Source organism: Gopherus flavomarginatus, chromosome 2, assembly GCF_025201925.1.
Source record: "Gopherus flavomarginatus isolate rGopFla2 chromosome 2, rGopFla2.mat.asm, whole genome shotgun sequence".
Taxonomy (NCBI): Eukaryota; Metazoa; Chordata; order Testudines; family Testudinidae; genus Gopherus; species Gopherus flavomarginatus.
In genome coordinates this window covers 168,311,848-168,332,791 of record NC_066618.1, presented here as the reverse complement: position 1 = coordinate 168,332,791, position 20,944 = coordinate 168,311,848, and the positions used below count along the sequence as shown (strand labels likewise).

The window sequence follows — 20,944 nt, the reverse complement described above, 5'->3', positions numbered from 1 at the left end:
AAGGATTCTGGTACCTTTGGATGTTGGAAAAGGCTTGCAGGATGGAACAGTAACTTTGTTAGCTTTTTAGGCACAATCATAATTCTTTCATCCTTTCTGTATCACTGCCAAAAGCTGTTCATTAAACCATTGAAAATAATGATTCTGGACCAGTGCAATGTTACTCTCAGCTATAGCTTATTCTAGAGGCAGTATTTCCAGTAAATATATTGTCTGTCACAGCGCATCAGAGTAGCCGTGGATAACGTATGTAGAGGGAAATACATATGGGAGGATATTTACAACCGTTACTTAAATATAGCTAAGAGTAAAACTACCTTTTGCAGTTACAGTCCTTTAAGAAATTAATAAAAGCACTCTATAACCACTGAATGTTCACTTGCCAGGATCTTAAAACCCTTTGGTATGCTTACTTTAACAACATTTTTAATACCAGTGGTCACATCGTTTTTCTTCATTAAAATGTATGACTGAAACTATCTGAGTTATTATTATAACACCTTTGGGCCCCACCAAGAGTGGGAAAAGGAGTCATTCAAGGTGTTGAAAGTTTTATAAAATTGAGTAACACCAATATAAATGTGAGTTATTATTAAACCAGAGTAAAGATGACGAGAAGGAAGACAGACACGGAAACATGGAAGATCATGAATTAAGCTTTGCTTGGTGCCAGAGAGGAGCAATCTTAGCACAAAAGGAGGATCCAAAACTGGAAATGGAAAGTAAAAGGTTAGATTACTAGGAAACATAATCATGTAATGGATTGTTATGCAGGCAGTGCAGGAGGATGGAGTCAACAACATTGTCAAACAGTGGAAAGAGGTCAAAGAGTCTTGATTAGCAGAAAGTGAGAGGTCATTAACCACATTGGGGAAGTTTCTATGGTAGCCACAGCAAATTCCAAACTGAACTGGATCAAGAACACCCTTTTGAGAAGTAATTGGACACATTAGTGGTAGTTCCTCTTCAATGAGAAAGGAAAAGATATAATGATGCACCACACCTGAATCGGGAGGGAGGGGAGAATACGTTGTCTGGGCTTGCCAGAGGAAGGTAACAGTGCTTTATCGGGGGGAAAAGGAAGGTCAGAAACTGCTGCAAAAAGGTGCATAGGGGTCAGCCTAGTGACTGACTCATCCCCTGGGAATGTAAGGGCAGAAGGTTTTAAAAGGTGCAAGACCTGGAATTAGAAGCCCTTTCTCCAGGCAGAAAGCAAGGCAGCATCCACCCTTCCTCCCCTCAGGTGCAAATATCAGGTTGTGTTAGGACCTGTTGTGGATAATGCACTAGTCTCTCTTTTTTAAGAGGTCTGGGAAGGAATTTTTCCTTCGCAATCATATTGGCTTAGGTAGAATGGGGGTTTTTCACCTTCCTCAGAGCAGGTGCCACAGAGGACCTATTACAGTAAGGAGGAAAGGGGGTTATGCTGTATGTCGCAACTTATTTTGTAAGTGTGGGGTGGATGTCCAGTGCAAGTACTCCATAGGGACAGCATCCAGTGACCAAATAAATGGCCTGCTAAAGGACATAAAAGGAAATGCAGGTTAAAGGAATGGAATGGGGGGTGACGGGGAGGGTCAGGGCTCCTATGATTGGTATGGCAGTAAGCCCCCCTTTCTTATAGCTCACCTTAACCCTTGTATGGGGTGTGGGGAAGTGGTAAGATCCAAACCATGGATTGGCTGGAGGACCTTGATGGAAAATGAAGGGGAGCTAGGGGAAGCCCCAGCTAGTTATTTGAATGAAGTGCCTGCATTGTACCCTTTTATCCGACAGGTAGTCCAAGACATCTAATAATAAAGTTGCAGACTGATTAAATCCATATCACATGTTTCCTGTCCTTTTGGTATAGCTGGACAATGTTTTAATGTCAAGAAAGAGCTTTTAAGTATATGATAAACAATAGCTGATTTTACAGAACTAGGGGAGTGCCAGAGAATCAGCTTTGTAGAGAATGGTGACTCTGTGTTTAGGAAGTAAAAATGGGCAACCAGGACCAAACAATGAGAGTGAAGGATATTAAGAGAAGAGGTAATTATCTTATTTTGGGGGATTGTAAGAATTTCACAGCAGGACAAGGAAAGTGAAGAAGGAGCAGTGGATGCATATTGGGAATGGTGCTTGTGGAAAAAAAGTCATTCTAAATTAAAGAAATCCTAAACTGAAGCAAACACCTCATCCTGGACTGTAAGGACACTATATGCTAGGTCAGGGATCAGCAACCTTTGGCACGTGGCTCGCCACGGTAAGCACTATGGCGGGCCGGGCCGTTTACCTGCTGTGCCTGCAGGTTCATCCGATTATGGCTCCCACTAGCTGCAGTTTGCCGCTCCAGGCCAATGAGGACTATGTGAAAAGGCACGGGCCGAGGGATATGCTGGCCGCCGCTGAGTTCACACCTCTCGGGCCCAGACCCCATAGCTCTGAAGATACTCAACCAGCCGCTCGTGCTCTGAGATCCAGTTACAGCAACAAGAATCTCTCCAAAGTCCCCATGAAGATGTGGGAGGAGTGACACCTTGAGCCTGGTAGGCAGCGTGAATTCTCCTCAGCATGGCATGGACCATCCCTGGGGCAGACAGATCCTATATGATCCATAGGAGACCATGGGGGCAAGAGAGTGCATCCCACTGAGCCTGATAGGAGACATGGACTCTCCTTCTGGGTTGCACTGGAGCAGACAGACCCACCCCCGAAATGGATCCTCCCCAGCCCATGGGAGACTACAGGGAGTCATTACCCAGGGTGTTGCTCTGTTGCAGGCTCTCCATGTGCTACACCGTGATCTCCAGCACGTCAACTTTCTTCAGCTTGGATTGCTGTAAGAAGTAGAGGAAGACACCGTTAATGAGTGAAGGCAGGTAGAAGGATTTGGGGACTCAAGGTGTTGGGGTGTCGCAGGTGGGACAGTGCCTTGTGTGTCCATCCATCCCCCTTCCCTCCCATTTGGGCAGTGACCCCGGGTTGCTATTTCACACTTTAAGAAAAGAGCCAATTGCCGCTGTTTGTCACAGGGTAATTTTATTTAACAGAGCATACTTCATCAGAAATGTACAACCTTGACCTTGCTAAGCACCTGCCCAAGCCAGCGCAGTCACTCATGACAGCAATACCCCAGAACATACAGACCCAAAGGGCAGCAGCTTTAATGTGAAGCAATGAGACGCCGCCTAGAGCACCCAGTGAGGGGCTGTGGGGAAGTAGATAAATTCCAGTGAGCCTGGGATTTCCAGGAATTTGGGATTGCAGCAAGAATTCTCCCCTTCCCTTCATTGTCTGGCAATTTCCAGGGAAGGGTAAGGTTAGAGATCCCTCCACAAATGGATAATTCCCAGCCCACTGTGACCAAATGCACCCCCCGTATTCACACCCTACACAGTATCGTAACAATCTTTGGACAAAATATGCCTTGTGAAGTAGCATTTGAAACTTAGTGATCAATACTATCTTGGTGAAATGGCTGTAGCAACAGTCTATGTAAAGTTATGAAATTCCGCCTAGAGGGTATTCAAAGCACAAGTTCCAATTCATGTAGCCTGATTAGGCGGAACTGGCCAAGCACACTTGTTCTAAAGAAAAGGATGTGTATTTGCCTCAATTTGCATTTCAGCTGTAAACAGATTCCACAGAGGACAAGAGGGAGAAAGAAAGAAGCAGAATACACAGATGAACAGAAACAGCACAAAGCCTCCTTCCACCAAACTCCATGTCTCCTTGCTCTCAGCAGGAAAGAACTTTACCTAAAGTGAACATTCGGGAAAATGTTTTTCAAAGGGTGACCGAGCTACACCCAAGTTCTCTCTCCCTCCCCATCTCCCTTTCACCTAAGATGATCAGAGAAACAGCTGCTGGACCCTGGAAGCAGATCCTGGCCGTGAGAGTTTGGTCAGCAATATTACTGGAACTTGTGGAAATGGACTTCAGTTTGCTAAGTTTAGAAAGTATTTTTCTTTATTTTTCTTGTAACCTTTTCTTACTTTAATGCTTCATTACTCTTATTCACTTAAAACTTCTCTTTGTAGTTAAATAAACTTGTTTTATTCTTGAACCAAAACTAATCCAGTGTTGTGAACTGTAAGTGGAATTGGCCACAAAGTGGTAGATTTTTGTACATTGACCTCCTAGAAGTACAACAGCCCTAATCTATCTGGCCTATCCAGGAGAGGGCTGGACAGTGCACAACACGTTTGAGTTAAAATTCATGACAGGGAATGTGTTCGGGGTCACCCTGCATGTGGTAGTCCAGGTCTGATGGAAACCAAACTGTGACTGGTGGGTGCTGACAAGCTGCTTGGATCAGAGTCGTAGCCATACACAGACACTTGCGGGGAGAGGTGGGGAGCATCACACTGACAGGCTGTTTGTGAGCTACCCAAGTCAGAGGCTATAACAGCGAAGCACGGTGAGGCAGCCCCCATTGCAGCTCAGGTGACATAGCCCCGCACCAGTCTGGAACATCATATCTGGAACATCATATCTGGCCCATAGCAAGAGCCCCCCAGCTGTTGTAGTGTTATAAAATCCTCCCCAGCAGAATCTTTTACTTTGCTGTTGAGGGTGCTGGAGTGAGTTGACCATGTACTGTAATAGGGGCAAAAGGAAGGCAGCGGGGGGGGAGGGGGCAGGTCTAGACAAGGCTGCTCTTGCCTCTTGGAAATGATGCAGTGAGCTTCCAACCCCACCCCCACACCCACAGACAAATACACCCCACTTTTTAAATACTCACAGTCTTCGTTCAGGTGTTTACATACAAGTGACACATCTACATAGAGATGTTCACAAATTGGTTTGCTCTGCTGTTCTGATTGCCTGAACTGTCAACCCTTTCCCATTACCTCCAGGAAATGGCGTTTCATACCTTTTAATTCTTTATTTTTCAAGAAACCTTCATATCTTCTTATAACACTTCCCAGGGTTTTATTGTGACTCTCATTTACCATATTTAATATATTATTAAAAAACAAAACATTATCAAGTCTATTTTTATGATCACATGACTTCACTGGTACTAGAATTGCTGGTTGGCCGGAATGGCTACCTCTAGACCCAGGGGAGGGGCAGACAGCCATTGCTCCTGTGAAACCTCTTTTTAAAATTTACACACAAGTAAAACAAGATTTTGCTAATTTAGAAAAAAATGTATTAAATTAGAAAAATCTCATTTTATGAATGTCACCATTTAAAATAGTGATTTCACACAAGTTGAAACCTAAGTTCCCTCTAAGCACCAGACAGGCACTCAGGGCTGCAGCAGGGAGATAGGCCTCTCCCCTAGCCCCGGACCTGCTGCGGCTGGGGAAGAGGCACCTATCCTGTGGCCCCAGCCCTGGAGCTGCCATGTTAGGGGGAGGTGCCTCTTCCCCCAGCCCAGGTGCTGCTGCGGGGAGTGCGTGCTGCAGGGAGTCCTCTTGCCCCCTTCCTGTAGTCCCAGGGCAGCCTGGACCCCAAACCCCTTATGCCCAGCCCAGAGACCACACCCCCAGATGGAGGCCACACCCCCTGCACCCCAACCCTCTGCCTCAGCATCCCCAGCCCCACCCCAGAACCTGGAACCCCAGTTGGCACCCTCACCTCCACACACCCCAGGCCTCTGCCCTCACCCCTTATCCCCAGTCCCACCCCAGAGCCCACAACCCCAGCTATAGCCCTCACTCCCCCACACTCTGCCCCAGCCCTGAGCCCCATATTACACTCCGAACCCCTCGCTCCTACCCCTGCCACATGAATTTTGTTATGTGCACCAATATGGAGGTGATGTGTCACACATCATCTCCATATTAGTGCACATAACAAAATTCCTTCCACACAAGTGGGAAAAATTAGAGGGAACACTGGTTGAAACTCTGACAAAGTAACCCATCTGTCACAACTGCAGCAAGTGGTGAAAGGGCAGCACCCCCTAAAAACCACTAGTTGTTTAACTGCTAGTGGTAGGAAATTGGGACATTACCCAGTTTGTGATGCTACAGCCCTATCCTAGCCTTCCCCCTCGCTGAGCCAGTTTTGTGCCCTGCAGGTAGTCACTATAATGTAACAGTGCCATTGTCATAAACATATAGTTAAGGGTTAATTCCTCTTTTACCTGTAAAGGGTTAAGAAGCTCACATAACCTCGTTGATATCTGACCAGAAGGACCAATAAGGGGACAAGATACTTTAAAAATCTGGAAGGGGGAAAAAGCCTTTTGTCTGTGGTGTGTGTGCGCTTTTGCCGGAGACAGTGAAAGATGGAACCACCGTAGGGTAGCCATGTCAAGGTTCCCTCCTGACTCTGAACTTTAGGGTGCAGATGTGAGGACCTGCATAAAAGACCCCCTAAGCTTATTTTTACCAGTTTAGGTTAACAGTACGCTGCCACCACCAAGGGTTAACCAAATGTTTAGGGAGAGCCACTTGGGAGATATTTGGGGGAAGGCAGAGTTCCAAGTCCATAACCCCCCTTTCCTGGGCAAGCTTGAGAATAGTCCTCCCCAAGCCCTTACACCCCTTACCCTGGGAAGGCTTGGGAATACCCCCTCACCACTTAGTCCTGGTGAACACAGATCCAAACCCTTGGATCTTAAAATAATGAAGACTCAATCAGGTTCTTAAAAGAAGAATTTTAATTAAAGATAAAAGGTAAAAGGAATCTCTCTGTGAGATTAGAGTGAAAGAATTTCACAGATAATCAGATTCAAAACACAGAGGGTTTCCCTCTGGGCAAAACTTTAAAGTTACACAAAGAACCCAAATTTATCCTCCCTCTTAGTTGCAAAAGAACTCACAAACAAGACAATAAAAGTAACCTATCACCTTCCTTCCCTACATACTCACTCCCTGTAGGAGTGGTATGGCTCCTCCTTCCTCTGCCCCCAGCACTTAACACGGCTCCGTGATCTCAGCTCTTAGCAACCTCAGCGCGTCTGTGACTTCAGCTGGTGGTAGCAGAACCTCAATGCTGGTGCATCAGTAGCCCAAACTAGATGACGCGCGCCCCGCAATGGCTGATGGGAGATAAAGGCCAAGAGAAACACTACTCCTCCCATTGTGCCGCGCGCTCCGCAATGCCTGATGGGAGATGAAGGCCGAGAGAAACACTACCCCTCCCGTCGTGCCGCGCGCCCCGCAATGCCTGATGGGAGATAAAGGCCGAGCGAAACACTACCCCTCCCGTCGTACCGCGCGCCCCGCAATGGCTGATGGGAGATGAAGGCCGAGCGAAACACTACCCCTCCCGTGGTGCTGCAGGCTTCGAGCTTGCTGATAAAAGACGTTGCCAAATTACCCACAATGCACTGCGGCGCGTCCTTTCTCCCCAGCGTGTGGGCCTGGGGTAGGAGGAGTCCGCGGCTAACCGCCCCGCCCCCCCGTCCCCAGGAACCGGAAGTTCCCTTATCGCTCCCATCGTCCCGCCTGCACTCGTAGCTGCCGGCTGGCCGGGCCGGGGCGGCCATGAGCAAGCGGAAGGCGCCGCAGGAGAGCCCCAATGCGGGGATCACAGACTTCCTGAGCGGTGGGTTGGGCGGGGGTTGGCTGCTGACGTTCTGCGCGTGTGAGGGGCGGGGCTGAGGCCGCTGGGCCCGAGCCGCTCTCGCCCGACAAGGGGCCACCCGGTGTCCCGGACTGGCCCGAATTTGATGGTGCCCAGAACCGCCCCACACACCTGCCAAGGCTCTGGGAGGGAGTTTGGTGGAGGAAGAAGTCTGGGGTGCAGGCTCTGGGGGGAGAGGGGTGTGGCTGCAGATGAGGGGTTTGGAGTCTGGGAGGGGCTCAGGGCGAGAATAGGAGTAGGGGAGGTGAGGGCTCTGGCTGGGACTGGGGGGGTTGGGGTGTTAGGCCCAGGGCGGGGGCAGAGGGTTAGGGTGTAGGGGGGGTGAGGGCTCTGGCTGGGACTGGGGATGTGGGGTGCTGGAGGGGCTCGGGTTGAGGGTGCAGTGAGGGAGGAAAGCCCTGGCTGGAGGTTTGGCTATGGGGTGGGGCAGAGCTGGGGATGAGTTTGCGGTGCAGGCAGGCTGCTCCAGGACAGGGGCCAGAGAGGAGGACTCCCTCAGCCCTTTCCCTGCTGGCAGCAGCGAGCTCTGGGGGAGGAGCCCCCTTTTCCTGTCCCCACAGCAGCACACTTACCCTCGCCACTGTCACCACATGTGCTCCTAGGGCCTCTCTGAGGTCCAGGAATCTCCCTCGCCTTCCCCGTGGTGGGTGTCGGGCGTGCTGCGTGTGCTTCCTTCCCTGCTGTTGATCCTGACTGTAGCCTCACTGGGGGTGAGGGATGTGGGGCTGCCTCCTTGCCCAGCATGGGGCAGGAGCAGTGACTGCAGGCGGGAGGGGCCTGTGCTGGTGGAGGGTCCTGCTGGAAAAGGGAAGGGTCTGAGGTGGAAGGGCAGGCTCAGAGTCAGTCTACCCTGGCAGTCGAGATGGGGGCACTAGAACCCTGTGGCTGCAGTTGCTGCAAGGAGGCAGCATGGAGCTATGGGGAAGAGGCAGGGGGAGATGCGTGGGGGTGCTCCTCCAACTCCAATATTGGTGGAGCTGGGCTCTGAATATTGCTGGTGCCCGGGCACCGCATGGGAATATAACTCATCGCCTGTGGTAGCCTGGTAATGTTAACCCTCCCACGCTTGAGTGAGAACTGGTTCGGAGTGAGCGGTCAGACCCATGTGCGTGTAAGAAATGTCTCTATGTCTCTTTTCATTGCCCCCGGGCCACAGAACTGGCAAACTATGAGAAGAATGTGAATCGAGCTATCCACAAGTACAATGCGTACAGGTAGGTGCGCCAGTGAGCGGTGCGGGTATCACCATGTTCTCCCAACCCTCCCTGCTCTCAGCGCAGAGAGAGGGCCGCGGTGTCCCCTCTCTTGGGTGCCATGGGAAACTGCTCCAGGCCCAGTCTTATTCAACAGGGATTGGTAACTGGTTAAAATATAGGAAACAAAGGGTAGGAGTAAATGGTCCGTTTTCAGTATGGAGAGAGGTAAATAGTGATGTCCCCCAGGGGTCTGTCCTGGGACCAGTCCTATTCAACATATTCATAAATTATCTGGAAAAAGGGGTAAACCGTGAGGTAGCAAACTTCAGATGATACAAAACTACTCAACATAGTTAAGTCCCGGGCAGACTGGGAAGAGCTACAAAAGGACTTCACAAAACTTGGTGAGTGGGCTACAAAATGACAGATTAAATTGAACGTTGATAAATGCAAAGTAATGCATGTTGGAAAGCATAATCCCAACTATGCATATAAAATGATGGGGTCTAAATTAGCTGTTACCACTCAAGAATGAGATCTTGGAGTAATTGTGGATAGTTCTCTGAAAACATCCATTCAATGTGCAGTCAAAAAAGTGAACAGATTGTTGGGAATCATGGTATGCCCACATTTTGAACACTGCACACAGATGTGGTTGTCCCATCTCAAAGAAGACCTATTAGACTTGGAAAAGGTTCAGAAAAGGGCAACAAGAATGATTAGGGGTAAGGAATGATTTCAGTATAAGGGGATATTAATAAGACTGGGACTTTTCAGCTTGGAAAAGAGATGACTAAGGGGGTATATGATAGAAGTCTATAAAACCATGACCGATGTGGAGAAAATACATAAGGAAGTATTATTTACTCCTTCTCATAACACATGAACTAGGGGGCCACCAAATGAAATTAGTAGACTGTTGGTTTAAAACAAACAAAAATTATTTTTTCTCACAATGCACAGTCAACCTGTGGAACTCCTTGACAGAGGATATTGTGAAGGCCAAGACTATACAGGATTCAAAAAAGAACTAGATAAGTTCATGGAGAATAGGTCCATCAATGGCTATTAGTCAGGATGGATAGGGATGTGTCCCTAGCCTTTGTTTGCCAGAAGCTGGCAATGGGTGACGGGATGGATCAGTTGGTGATTAGCTTTTCTGCTTATTCCCTCTGGGACACCTGATGTTGGCCACTGTCGGAAGACAGGATACTGGTCTAGATGAACCTTTGGTCTGACTCAGTATGACCGTTCTTATGTTCTAAATTTAAGCTAGGCTCAGGGTCTCGGCCAGATTCTAATTTGATTAACTGTGTTCTGCAGTCTTAAAATTCCAATTCAGCCAGATACTTCATTATGCACCTAAGAAGAGATGTAAAACTTTTTTGGAAATTTAGATGGCATTTTAAAAAAAAAAGGTGGGTTTTTTTTCTGCCTGTTCTCCCCTCCCCCACCTCCCACTCCAAAATTGAAATATCTATGGGAATTACTTATTGAAACTAAAATTTCATTTTTGAAGAATGAGAAATGCATTCTGTATAAGTTAGCATATAAAGTGCTGTTTGGTATATTGATGAAATAGGTGTAAATTATTTAGTTTTGATTTGAATAATAAATATGTATTTTTGTCTATTGGCAAACAGGAAAAAAAGAAAAGTTTGAAACTAGAAGACATCACTATTGTTGTAAGCCAAAAGGAAAGTTTATATCCTTTAGGCTCAGAAATAGTATGTAAATAGACCTGACTTTATTATGCAGATACAGGAGAAACTTGTGTTTCCAGAGAGAGAGCTTGGAAAATGACTGTTCTTATAATGTAGGTAACAGAGCATGATATTTAAGGATCAACAGTAAATTCAGGTAGATATCCGAACTTTATAGTAGTAACAACAGCACCAGATTCTTTAATAGTGTATTATCATCACGTAGACAAAACTAGCCCTTCTATGAACCTGTGTAATATAATTTTAAATAGTTACTAATGTATTCTTGGAAATGCTAGCCTCAGTCAAGCTTTTCCTTCTTTCCTTTCTCTTTCACTGTTCATTCTGAGAGAAACTATTTCACAAGTTTCTTTTCATATTTTTCAATTTTCCTAAGCTGGCCCTTAGGGGGGAATGGAAAAAATCCCACCCCCAAAAATATCTGAGGTGGCTAACCAGAGAAGTAGTTTTTGTAAAGTACTTCTGAATAACAGGCTGTTTTGTAAATTTAAGTTAGCATTGCTGTTTACCTTATTCATAAAAGTCCTTATGTGAGCCCCTTATGTTAAAGTACATAATTGTTACTTACTGCTTTGAGGAAATTGATATTCAGGTTGCTGTATGATAAGCTTTTTTTTTTTTTTTTTTTGTGAGGTCTCGTATTTCTGGTGCATGAGAAATAGGGGGTAGTTATACAGATTCCACTGCTCCAGGGTGGAAGCACACACAGTGCACTGTAATGAGAGTGTATGCAAAATGTTTGTCTTGTCATTTGATACTGTTTATTGAAGGCTGGAAAGTGAATGGAATTTCTTTTTTATGTATGTATATATATAGAAAAGCAGCTTCTGTAATATCCAAGTATCCAAGCAAGATAAAAAGTGGAGCTGAAGCAAAGAAGCTGGTAAGCTGTAAAACAGATGTTTTAGCCGAGTTCCTATCATCCACACAATTAAATTCCATTTTTGTGTTAATATTTTAGTGCATTATAATATACATTATCATAGTTGTAATTGAGGAGACTCAGATATGCTTTTTTCCTGCTTTTCTCAGACTTCAGAGGTTTAAATTTAGCGCAGGAACTGTAAATTTTGCTAAAAGCCCATTTTGAAATTTCACTGTAAAACAGGGAAAATTAGAGTCTGCTTCTGTTGCTCATAATGCTGCTGCTTACAATTATGAACATTAGCAAAGTATTGTCTTGTAAGTTTGATTGTGTTTCTGTTTTGCAAGTTTCTGAGTTTAGTTTTGTAGTTTATCCATAATGTCTGTGATGCTAGTTATCCTGAAGGTAAAGTTTCATTGACTTTCTGATTCTGTTTCTTTTTTAGGAAGGAGTAGGGACTAAAATCGCTGAGAAGATTGATGAGTTTTTATCCACTGGAAAACTACGTAAGCTTGAAAAGGTAAACCTCTTTGACCTTCTTCTCTGCGGGCATTTTTTTTTTCTGTACCTTCCCAGGCCTCCTGCTAACTCCGTGCAACTGCTTTACTGCTTCAGGAGAGACTGAGGCCATGCAGGAGGGAGATGCACGTAGACTGCCAGGGGAGTAGAAAGAAGGAAATGGGTATCTAAAAACAAAAAATCCTGAAAAAAAATTGTACATCTCTGGAAATATTACAGGATATGATCAGTTTGCCTTCCTGCCTGTTCTGTCCACCAAATCGATGAAGTGGGTTCTCAAGGAAGTTTGGTTTTAGCCAAGGCCACCTACCTTAGTCTGGACAGACATGTAGAAACCTTCCTGCACACGGCTTTTCCCAGTGCACCTTAGTCCTGGCCTGCAGCACCCCTCTTGTTCTAAATTTGGGCTCCCATCCTTCTGCCAGAGGATCTAAAACCTGACCAAGTCTCTCTTATGTACTTATTCCCAACGTATAGAATTTGCTTCAGTATATAGAAGGGTTCAGACAATGGCTTTAAAAATGTGGTTGTAAATCTGAATAGACATGTCAGCAAAAACTAAAAAGGACTTTTATCCCTCCACTAAAAAAGGAACCAGCCTCACTTAGAGCCTTATAACATCCCTCTGAGTATCAAACTCTCTTCTCTGAAACCAAAGAAGGAAGCAAATTCTAGAGCCAAGGGCTTGGCACTGAAAACCACCTGTCCAGGTTCTTTCTGAGTGGATCTAAACAATCATGACACGAGTCTCTGTGTAGGTAGTAGGTCAGATCTAAAAAGACCTACAGCAACTTTCAAGTGCAATAACTCACTGAGTTACTTTACGTTCCTGTGACTTTTCAAGTAAGTTAGAGAACAGTCTCTTTTCTCCAGATTCGACAGGATGATACAAGCTCATCTATCAATTTCCTGACCCGAGTTAGTGGCATAGGGTAAGAATTTTTTTGTATGGTTCTATCTACTTGTAGAGTTATTAACAGCAGTGTAGAAATTGAGGGTTTGAAGAAAGAATATGGAGATTGAGTTGGCAGCGGGACATCCAAACTGAGACGTTAGAGATTCAAGACCGAGCCCTGGGGAAATGTACATTGGGGAAATGACAGTGAAGAGATGGTAGCGGAAGCCATGGAAGTGGATGAGATCACCAGCTTATAACAGAGAGAGGGGAAAGAGGCGCAGACAAAAGACAGAGCCTTGAGAGATACTGATGAGCTGGAACGGAGAGGGGGAGTGACTTCCAAAAGGAATGTGAAGGAGCTACTGAAGAGGTAGGAGGAAATTGAGTTGATGAAAACCCACTTTAGCCTTTCCAAAGGCAACTTTTTAAAGTGGGTAACATTGTTCTCATGCATGTAGGGAAGCCAAGGCGCAGAAAAGTTAAGTGACTTGTCCAAAGCCCCCGTTAAACCTGGGAATAGAACCCAGGTCTTCTGAGTCCCATCCTCTTCCTCCATTTCCTGGTCCGTGCAAGCAGTGTATGCCAAGTTGAGGGAGAATGTGAGAATGAATGTAAGAAATGGCTTTGGTACTGGAGAACTAATTGCCTGATTATAAACTTTGTTGTAATCTGTTAGTAAATTCTGGTGTAATGTGCTACTGTTTGATATAACACTTTCTGCTGGAGAGGTTTCACTGTGTCAATTTGGTTAAGAAGTGCCCTGATTCTTTGCAGTCCTTCTGCAGCTAGGAAGTTTGTGGATGAAGGGATAAAGACATTGGAAGGTGAGTGTACCATACTCATTTCAGAACCTTTGATTGGAAGAATGTGAAAAGGTTATGACACAAGTTGTGAAAAACTGCTTGCTGCATAAATGACAGCAGTTATACAATTAAGGATAGGCATTCAGCATTCCGAAACTTGAGTCAGTGCAGGGAAGAAAGGCACCAGATAAATTTTCAGATGGGGCTTCTCCCAAAATATGGGGAAAGGGAAAGTGACTTGGTTTGAAGAAACAGGCTTTTTCAATTTTTTCTTCTAGTGCTGCAAACTCTGAAGTGCATGGCTTTGATAGTACCTGTGTGCTTATGTTGCATAAGTTTGATTCCACTGACACTACATCCATCCCTTTCTTTTCGTTCAGCACCCAAGAGCTGTATGTACGCTAGATTCATACATTCTAAGATAAAGAGACCACTGCGATCATCTCGTCTGATTACCTTCATAGCACAGGCTATAGAACTTTTCTGAAAGAAATCCAGTTTGAACTAGAGCATGTTACACAGAAAACATCTGGTCATGATTTAAAAATTGCCATTGATGGAGAATCCACCTCAACCCTTGATAAACAGTTGATATGGTTAATGGTCTTCACTGTTAAAGCTACCATATTTGTTAAGTCTCTCAGTGTGGCAACTCATTTACTCTTGAAACCTCATACTTTTTGGAGATTGTTACACATGATTGGAATGTTACTGGTGTGATGGAATGGGGAATTACTTGAAGATAGGATTGCTGCCTGTTGTGGATGCTTGGTGGACATTGTTGTTGTTAAAACTGCCCTTTTATTTTAAAGTCTTCTACTTTGATGGATACTTTAATTGCAACTTAAATATTTTTGCCTGGGAAAGTAAAGATGTTTTTTGGGACACAGGCTACTAGATAAGACCCTTTCCTTCCCAGGTTGCCCAGCCTTTCTCACCTTCCTGCTCATTCTCGTGTTAGACCACCACTGCCCCTCTTAATTTCTCCTTGGCAATTTTAAAATCAAGATCAGATCTTTCTTTAAAAGATGTGATTTGGTTCAAAAGGAATTACGTTGGGGAAGTTCTATGGGCTGTTATACAGGAGGTCAGACTAGATGATCACAATAGTCCCTTCTGGCCTTGGCATTTATGATGTCATAAATTATATACAGTAACTCCTCACTTAACATTATAGTTATGTTCCTGAAAAATGCAACTTTAAGTGAAACGATGTTAAATGAATGCAATTTTCCCATAAGATTTAATGTAAATGCAGAGGGTTAAGTTCAAAGGAATTTTTTGGGGGGCAGACAAGGCATTATATACTGTACAGTACTGTACTTTACTCTGGTTGGAAAGTGCCCCTGGCTTACCCCACACAGGCACAGCCCACTGCAGGCAAGGACACTAGGAAGCCCCTTTGCAGCAGCGGCAGCAGCTTCCCCGGAGAAGAACAGACACCAACTTTGCTGGGGGATGCTCCAGGCCTGCCTCTTCCTGTCCCTGCTCCCCTCCACTTCCCACTCCACCTCCTCTCTGGAGCACGCCGCATCCCTGCTCTTCCCCCCATCCCCTCAAGTCCTAAGTGCCGCCAAACAGCTGTTTGGTGGTGGGGGAAGTACTGGGAGGGGGAGGAGAGGAACTTGTGGAATGCTCATTTGTAAAGTCGCTGATCTTTCACAGAATCTTACAAGCAGTGGACAGAGCAGGCAGCCAAACGACGTTATAAGGGAGCATTGCACAACTTTAAATGAGCACATTCCCTAACTGCGCAGCAACGTAACTTCGAAACAATGTTAAGCGGGAGGACGTTGAATGAGGAGTTACGGTATTGTGGCCCATAAAGTGTGCGGAAACTGATTTTGGTAACTAGCTGTGCCAACAAACTGCTCCAAAACCAGTTCAAGTTACCATTCTTGCCAACAGACTAAAACAGATGTGGGGATTCTAGGCCAGGCCATTTTGGAGATATATCAAGCTGGAAACAATCCTGGATTGGTGCTTCCTTCCTTTTTTGAGCCTCATATTTTATCTTCACGTAAGATTACACCTTGTCTATCAGTGCAGCCCTTGGACTGTGGTAACTTGCCTCAGAGGCTGCTTCAGTCTGGGATGGTCCAAATCAAAAGACCACCTTCTGCTTCAGCTGTTCCAATACAGCTGAAGGTTTGGCCCTTTATAAATGTAGAAATCAACAAGTATGCACTGAGCACGGTATTAAACATTACAATGACTACTCCTTACTGATTTTTTTTAGGTTTGCTATTTCCTAAGACAGTTTTGCTCCGTGACTAGAACTGACTTCTTAGGTGCAACTAAGTGGGACTTTTCATCTGTGAGGAGTTGGGGGTTGTATGTGGATTTTGCAGGGAATGGGTTTTGTGGTGGGGTTTTTTTGTTTGTGTTTTGAGGGATTAAAGAGCCCCAGTCTAGCCAGAGTAGAGTTCTCCCCTGAGCAGGCTTTTTGCTAGCCATTTTACACTGCCCTGCATTGCCCTTGCTGCAAACGCTGGCATAAGGGATGTGTCCTGGTATAGGGGCTTGGGTTTAGTAGATGCTACTGCATTCATTCTGTGAGCCATAGGGCAGCCTCCTCATAATTTACAAGCACAACAAAAACTCTTGTTCTTTGTGTTTCTCTTTATAGTTCCTGTTGAGTTAAATCATCTTTACAACACATCTTTACAATAAATATCTAGTTGCTAAAGTTATTTTCCTTCTCCTGAGTACTTTTTCTGTCATTCTGCTTCTTCCAGATCTAAAGAAAAATGAACACAAGCTAAATCATCATCAGCGAATTGGGCTAAAGTAAGACAGTTTCATTTTCATAAACATAGTTACTTGGCTTCTGTAAAAATTCCTCCAGAGGCCAGTACACTCTTTAAGATTATAGCAACCATAAGTAGCACACTTAATACGTAAGATCCAGTTCTATCCCCTGTTCTTCCCTTTTCTCAGTTGCTCATAACTTACCCAAACAAATTTTGGGGGGGATGAAATTAGCTGTGCTTGGTTGCAGTCCAAAGATGCATTGTTTTAGAAAGGTTTAGTCAGCTCAGCCTATCCACTTTTGAGTTATTAAAGATGGTGAAAAAAACAGGCTTTTCCTCTCAGGTTCTGATTGAAATGTTGTGTCTGGATCACTGAGAGTCTAAATTCTAGAAAAATTGATGGTTTGGGTTGCCTCTCTGACCACTGGCTAAGGAAAGCTTTCTGTTTGCTGCTGCTGAGTCGGTTCTTAAAACCACGAAGTTCTTGTCCCCTTTGGAAGGCTGCAGAAGAAATTCTTGATACAGTATTCCTGTATGATAGCAGTACTTCCTCTCCTCTCTGAAATCTGTTTTAATGGTGGTGAAAGGGAGAACCTGCGGTGATGGGAATTTCTAAGGTGTCTGAGACTAGCAAAAGGAACCTGTGATCATTGGCTTGCTATCGCTGTCTAGGTTATTAGTTTCTAATCAATCAGTTTAATGTAAAATGTATGGAGTTGTATCTAATGTTTGCTTGGTTAAATTTTAAATGTATTGCCATACCCATAGTCATTCAACTTCTTTTTTATTTGTACAGATATTTTGAAGACTTCGAGCAAAGAATACCTAGAGAAGAGATGTTACAGATGCAGGTAAGATATAATCTTCCTCAACCAAGTAAGGCAATGAGAACAAATGAAGAGGGTGTTGTCAGTAGCTACCGATGTGGTGCTCTGCTCTTGTTCAATGATAACAGTGGGCTGCGTGCTGCCCCAGCTCTGCACAGATAGCTGACAAAGCAGACCCCTAGAGAACCCCCAGTGAGCACAGACTCTAGTAATGTATGGAGGAACCCGAGCCAGGTTTATTGTCAAACGAAGCACAGTAATAGTTTCCTGTAGACTGTACAAGACGTACTACGAATTTGTGCCCCCTGGCAATGGACCAGCTCAGTCAGTGGCGGGATTTTCCACTGCACCCTAGGCCAGACAAAGATGCACACTCTGGAACCTGCTTTTATACAGTTACAGGACAGATTACTCATCCCTACTGATGTATTGAAGTACAGCCCTTTGACTCATTGTGGGCTGTCTCCTCCTTTGATCATGTTGTTTCTATCCATCATGCTGTCCTTTTGACCTTGTCTTTAAGATGCACCTGCTTCTAGCAGCCCTCTTCTTGCCAACTTCTGTGAGTGTGGCCTGCCTCTGGCTCACAGCCCAGCTTTTGCTTAGCAGTGCCTGGAAGTACTTTGCTTTGGGCTTCAGGTCTCAGACTGGGCCTCTGACACAAGAGGTTATGTTTCAGGGCCTCATCTTACTACAGAGGGCAGCTCAAATGATTTGATCTTGCTCTTTTTTTTTTTTCTCAACAGGAAATTGTATTGAAAGAGGTTAAAAAACTGGACCCCGAATATATTGCTACAGTCTGTGGCAGTTTCAGGCGAGGTTGGTACTCCACTATGCCTTCACATTTACATCATGGTTCTGGGAGTCAAAACTTACTGACAAATGTCTGAACTGTGAACCTTAAGGGTTTTTTTTAATTTGTACTGATGTGCGTAGTCCTTAATGCAAAATGTTACACTGACCAGATGGAGTAAACTTGCTTCTTGCTTTTTGCTTAGACTGACTAGTTCAGTTTGTACATGTAAGGCTATGGGTGCGATATAAAAAGAAGTGGAGTAGGATGCTGCAAATTGTAAAACCAAAGAATAGTTTCCTTTAAATTTTCCTTTTCCTCAAAACTCTCGCATCTGCTCCAGAATTACTCTGGAGGCTTTCTTATTACTGATGTGCAGACATAGCATATCAGAACCTTGCTAATTCACACAAATAATAAACACCTATTGAAAATTACTTCCTATTTTGCAAATTTCAGTAAGTGAACCAACTCAATTAAAAAATCAATGCTCAAATTTCATAAAATGTGATATGTTCACTTATTTTGGCATCTGTAGTTTAATCTTTTATGATTACTTCTCCTAGTGTAGTATGAAGCATGAGAAACCTCACTACTTTAGTCTATTAATTATTTGCTGAGCAGTGTGAGGTCGACTGTAATTTTTTGTGTGAATTATATGTGAGGTCCTCCAGCTTAAAAAATAAAAACTTTATAAATGTTATTGTCCATAATCAGCCACTGTTCACGCCAGTAGTAAAAAGTCTAGCACTCGAATGAAGAAAGACTAATGAATACTTGAGTATATGTCATGTTCCCCAGTTAAGTTTTATTTTAAATACACATATGCCAGATGTAGATTTGGTACAAAATAGTTGTTAAGCCGTTTAGAAGTTGTTCTTATACAAAATTGCATTTATTAAATAACAGTGATCTGTCTTTAAACACCATAACACTATGTAAACATTAAGAATAAGAGGCACAGAGATGATACTTTGCTTTGTGATCAAGTAGTCAAATTACTAACTTGGCTGGTTGGCCTCTGTGGAGTGAGTTGGTGATCTCAGCTCAGTATCCAATGAAAAGTATCCACATCACACAAGCTGCCACCAAATTGGTACTAATTGGTAAATGCTTGACAGTTTCATCAGAGTCCCATGAAAATTAATCCACTTCTTAGCTCTGTTGGAGTCTCCTATCATAGTCAACATATGAGAGTCAGTTTGTTTCAGTGCATTGTCTTGCACAAACATAAACTGATGAGGGATCCGCAGATGCAGCCGCATGTTAAACTGACATCACTGCATGTTTTTTTTAACCAAAGCCTACTTTCTTTTCTCATGTTTCCCTTTAACTTTTTCTCTTCTGCTATTCTCGATGGCTTTAATTGCAGACCAACAGGTCTGCCGCAATCCTAATTTCTCAGCTCCAGCAACTTCCCATGTGTTCAGGTTGACATAGCCAGCTTTTAAGTGAGCTTTGAGTGTCATGTCATTTTCACTGGCCTCCCAGTGTAGGTGCTCCTGTTTTCAGTGGTCCTTAAAATATGACTTTGGGGAGTTGTGTAGCATCCATATGTACAAGGTGACCAGCCCAGCAAAATTGCACCTGTCTGATTAGGAATTCAGTGCTAGTTATGTAGCACTGGTCCAGAACTTCAGTATTTGGTGTCCTGTCCAACCATTTGATTTTACAGATGAGATGCATACAGCACATGTGAAAACTCTTTAGTTGCATCAAGTGTGTCCATGTTTCACTCCTGTGGAGAAGAGTGCTTAACATAATTGCATGGTAGACAGTAATCTTGGTGTGAAGTCAAATGTCTGTCTCATTCCGCAGGTGGCAGCAAAGTCAACCATAGGCAGAACTGGCTTTAGAAATGCACTGCGTGATTTCATAGTCAATCGTGGCATTATCAGATGAAGTGTTGCCAAGATAGTAAAATTTTTCTACTGCATTAAGCACTCTTGTCAGCAATTGCTATTTCAGCGGCAGAATACATTTTTCTGGGAGCAGTCTGGTAAAGTACTTTGTTTTTCTTGAGGCAGATAGAGTCCAAATAGCTTTGCCGATCTAGAAAAGTCATCTATCGGATGCTGCATGTCTTGGACAGTATGTGCTGTGTGTGCACAATCATCAGTGAAGAGGAACTCCCTAAGGAACAAGTCAATTGCTTTAATGTGAGCACAAAGACACTGGAGATTGAAGATGCTGCGGAGTCTTTGAAAGAATCTAGCAGCATAGCACTAAGGACAATGGTAAATAGTGTAGGTGTGAGTGCACAGCCCTGCTTCATGGTGTTCGTGACAAAGGCTCTGATGAAGAACCATTTTCCAGCACTCTAGCCAGCATGAATGAGTGCATGATTGTTACAAATTTGTGTGGCCAGCTTAGGTCAAGATTCACCAGAGACCCTCCCAACTAACAGTGTCAAAGGTCTTCATCAGGTCTACAATCACCTTATAGAGATCACAGTTTTGTTCCCAGCATTTTCACAAGCTGCAGAAGTCATGTCAGCTGTTCTGTGTCCCAGGCGAAAGCCGTGCTGACTCTCTGAAACGTTATTGGTGATGTGGAAGAATCCGGGGAGCAAGACACAGGGCAAAATCTTCCCAGCAATGGAAAAAATCAAGATACCATGATGGTTGTTGCAGAGTACTCAATCACCTTTATTTGTATGTATGGACAACTGAAGCACCCTTGAAGTCTTGAGACATAGTCTTCTGCTCCCAGATGTTGAGCCATGTAAGCATTCGATATGTTTGATAACCACTATGCTTATAGATTTCTGGCAGCATTCTAAACCAGGCACCTTTCCTTGTGACAGTTGTTTGTTGGCAGTTTCTGTCTCAGTAACACTAGCAGTCTAGTGAGCCCTTCATGTATTGGGAATCATGCTACACCATCGATAGCAGCTTTTGAAATTGCAGATGGACAATTAAGTAGACAAAGTGTTCAGCCCAGCGTTGGATGATGTCTGTCATGTCTGTGTGTAGTATACTGCCATCTTCGCTATGGATGGGAATGCTGCCACAAGATAATGCATGTACAGTACTT

General features: G+C 44.3%; 1 protein-coding gene and 1 long non-coding RNA gene across 8 annotated transcripts in view; one reads left to right on the top strand and one right to left on the bottom strand.

Moving 5' to 3' along the window:
- Positions 1-380: 380 nt before the first annotated feature.
- Positions 381-6,945, bottom strand: LOC127045024 (uncharacterized). The gene is made up of 3 exons (XR_007772591.1): positions 6,813-6,945; positions 2,741-2,819; positions 381-2,569 (listed from the first exon to the last, which is right to left on the bottom strand). It is a non-coding gene; the product is annotated as an uncharacterized LOC127045024 (long non-coding RNA).
- A 375-nt stretch (positions 6,946-7,320) lies between these two features.
- POLB (DNA polymerase beta) overlaps positions 7,321-20,944 on the top strand; it is a 35,930-nt gene continuing 22,306 nt past the window's right edge. For 5 of the 7 annotated variants that reach the window (XR_007772569.1, XR_007772567.1, XR_007772566.1 and 2 more), the window contains exons 1-9: positions 7,328-7,491; positions 8,687-8,744; positions 11,267-11,333; positions 11,761-11,835; positions 12,708-12,766; positions 13,507-13,556; positions 16,274-16,325; positions 17,085-17,139; positions 17,862-17,934. Coding sequence is in view for 2 of the 7 variants with exons in the window: in XM_050940205.1 (XP_050796162.1) it covers positions 7,431-7,491; positions 8,687-8,744; positions 11,267-11,333; positions 11,761-11,835; positions 12,708-12,766; positions 13,507-13,556; positions 16,274-16,325; positions 17,085-17,139; positions 17,862-17,934 (550 nt within the window). In the remaining 5 variants the exon portion in view is untranslated. Of the gene's footprint in view, positions 7,492-8,686; positions 8,745-11,266; positions 11,334-11,760; positions 11,836-12,707; positions 12,767-13,506; positions 13,557-16,273; positions 16,326-17,084; positions 17,140-17,861; positions 17,935-20,944 lie in introns of all 7 variants that reach the window. The other 2 variants (XR_007772570.1, XM_050940206.1) reach the window with 2 other exon arrangements.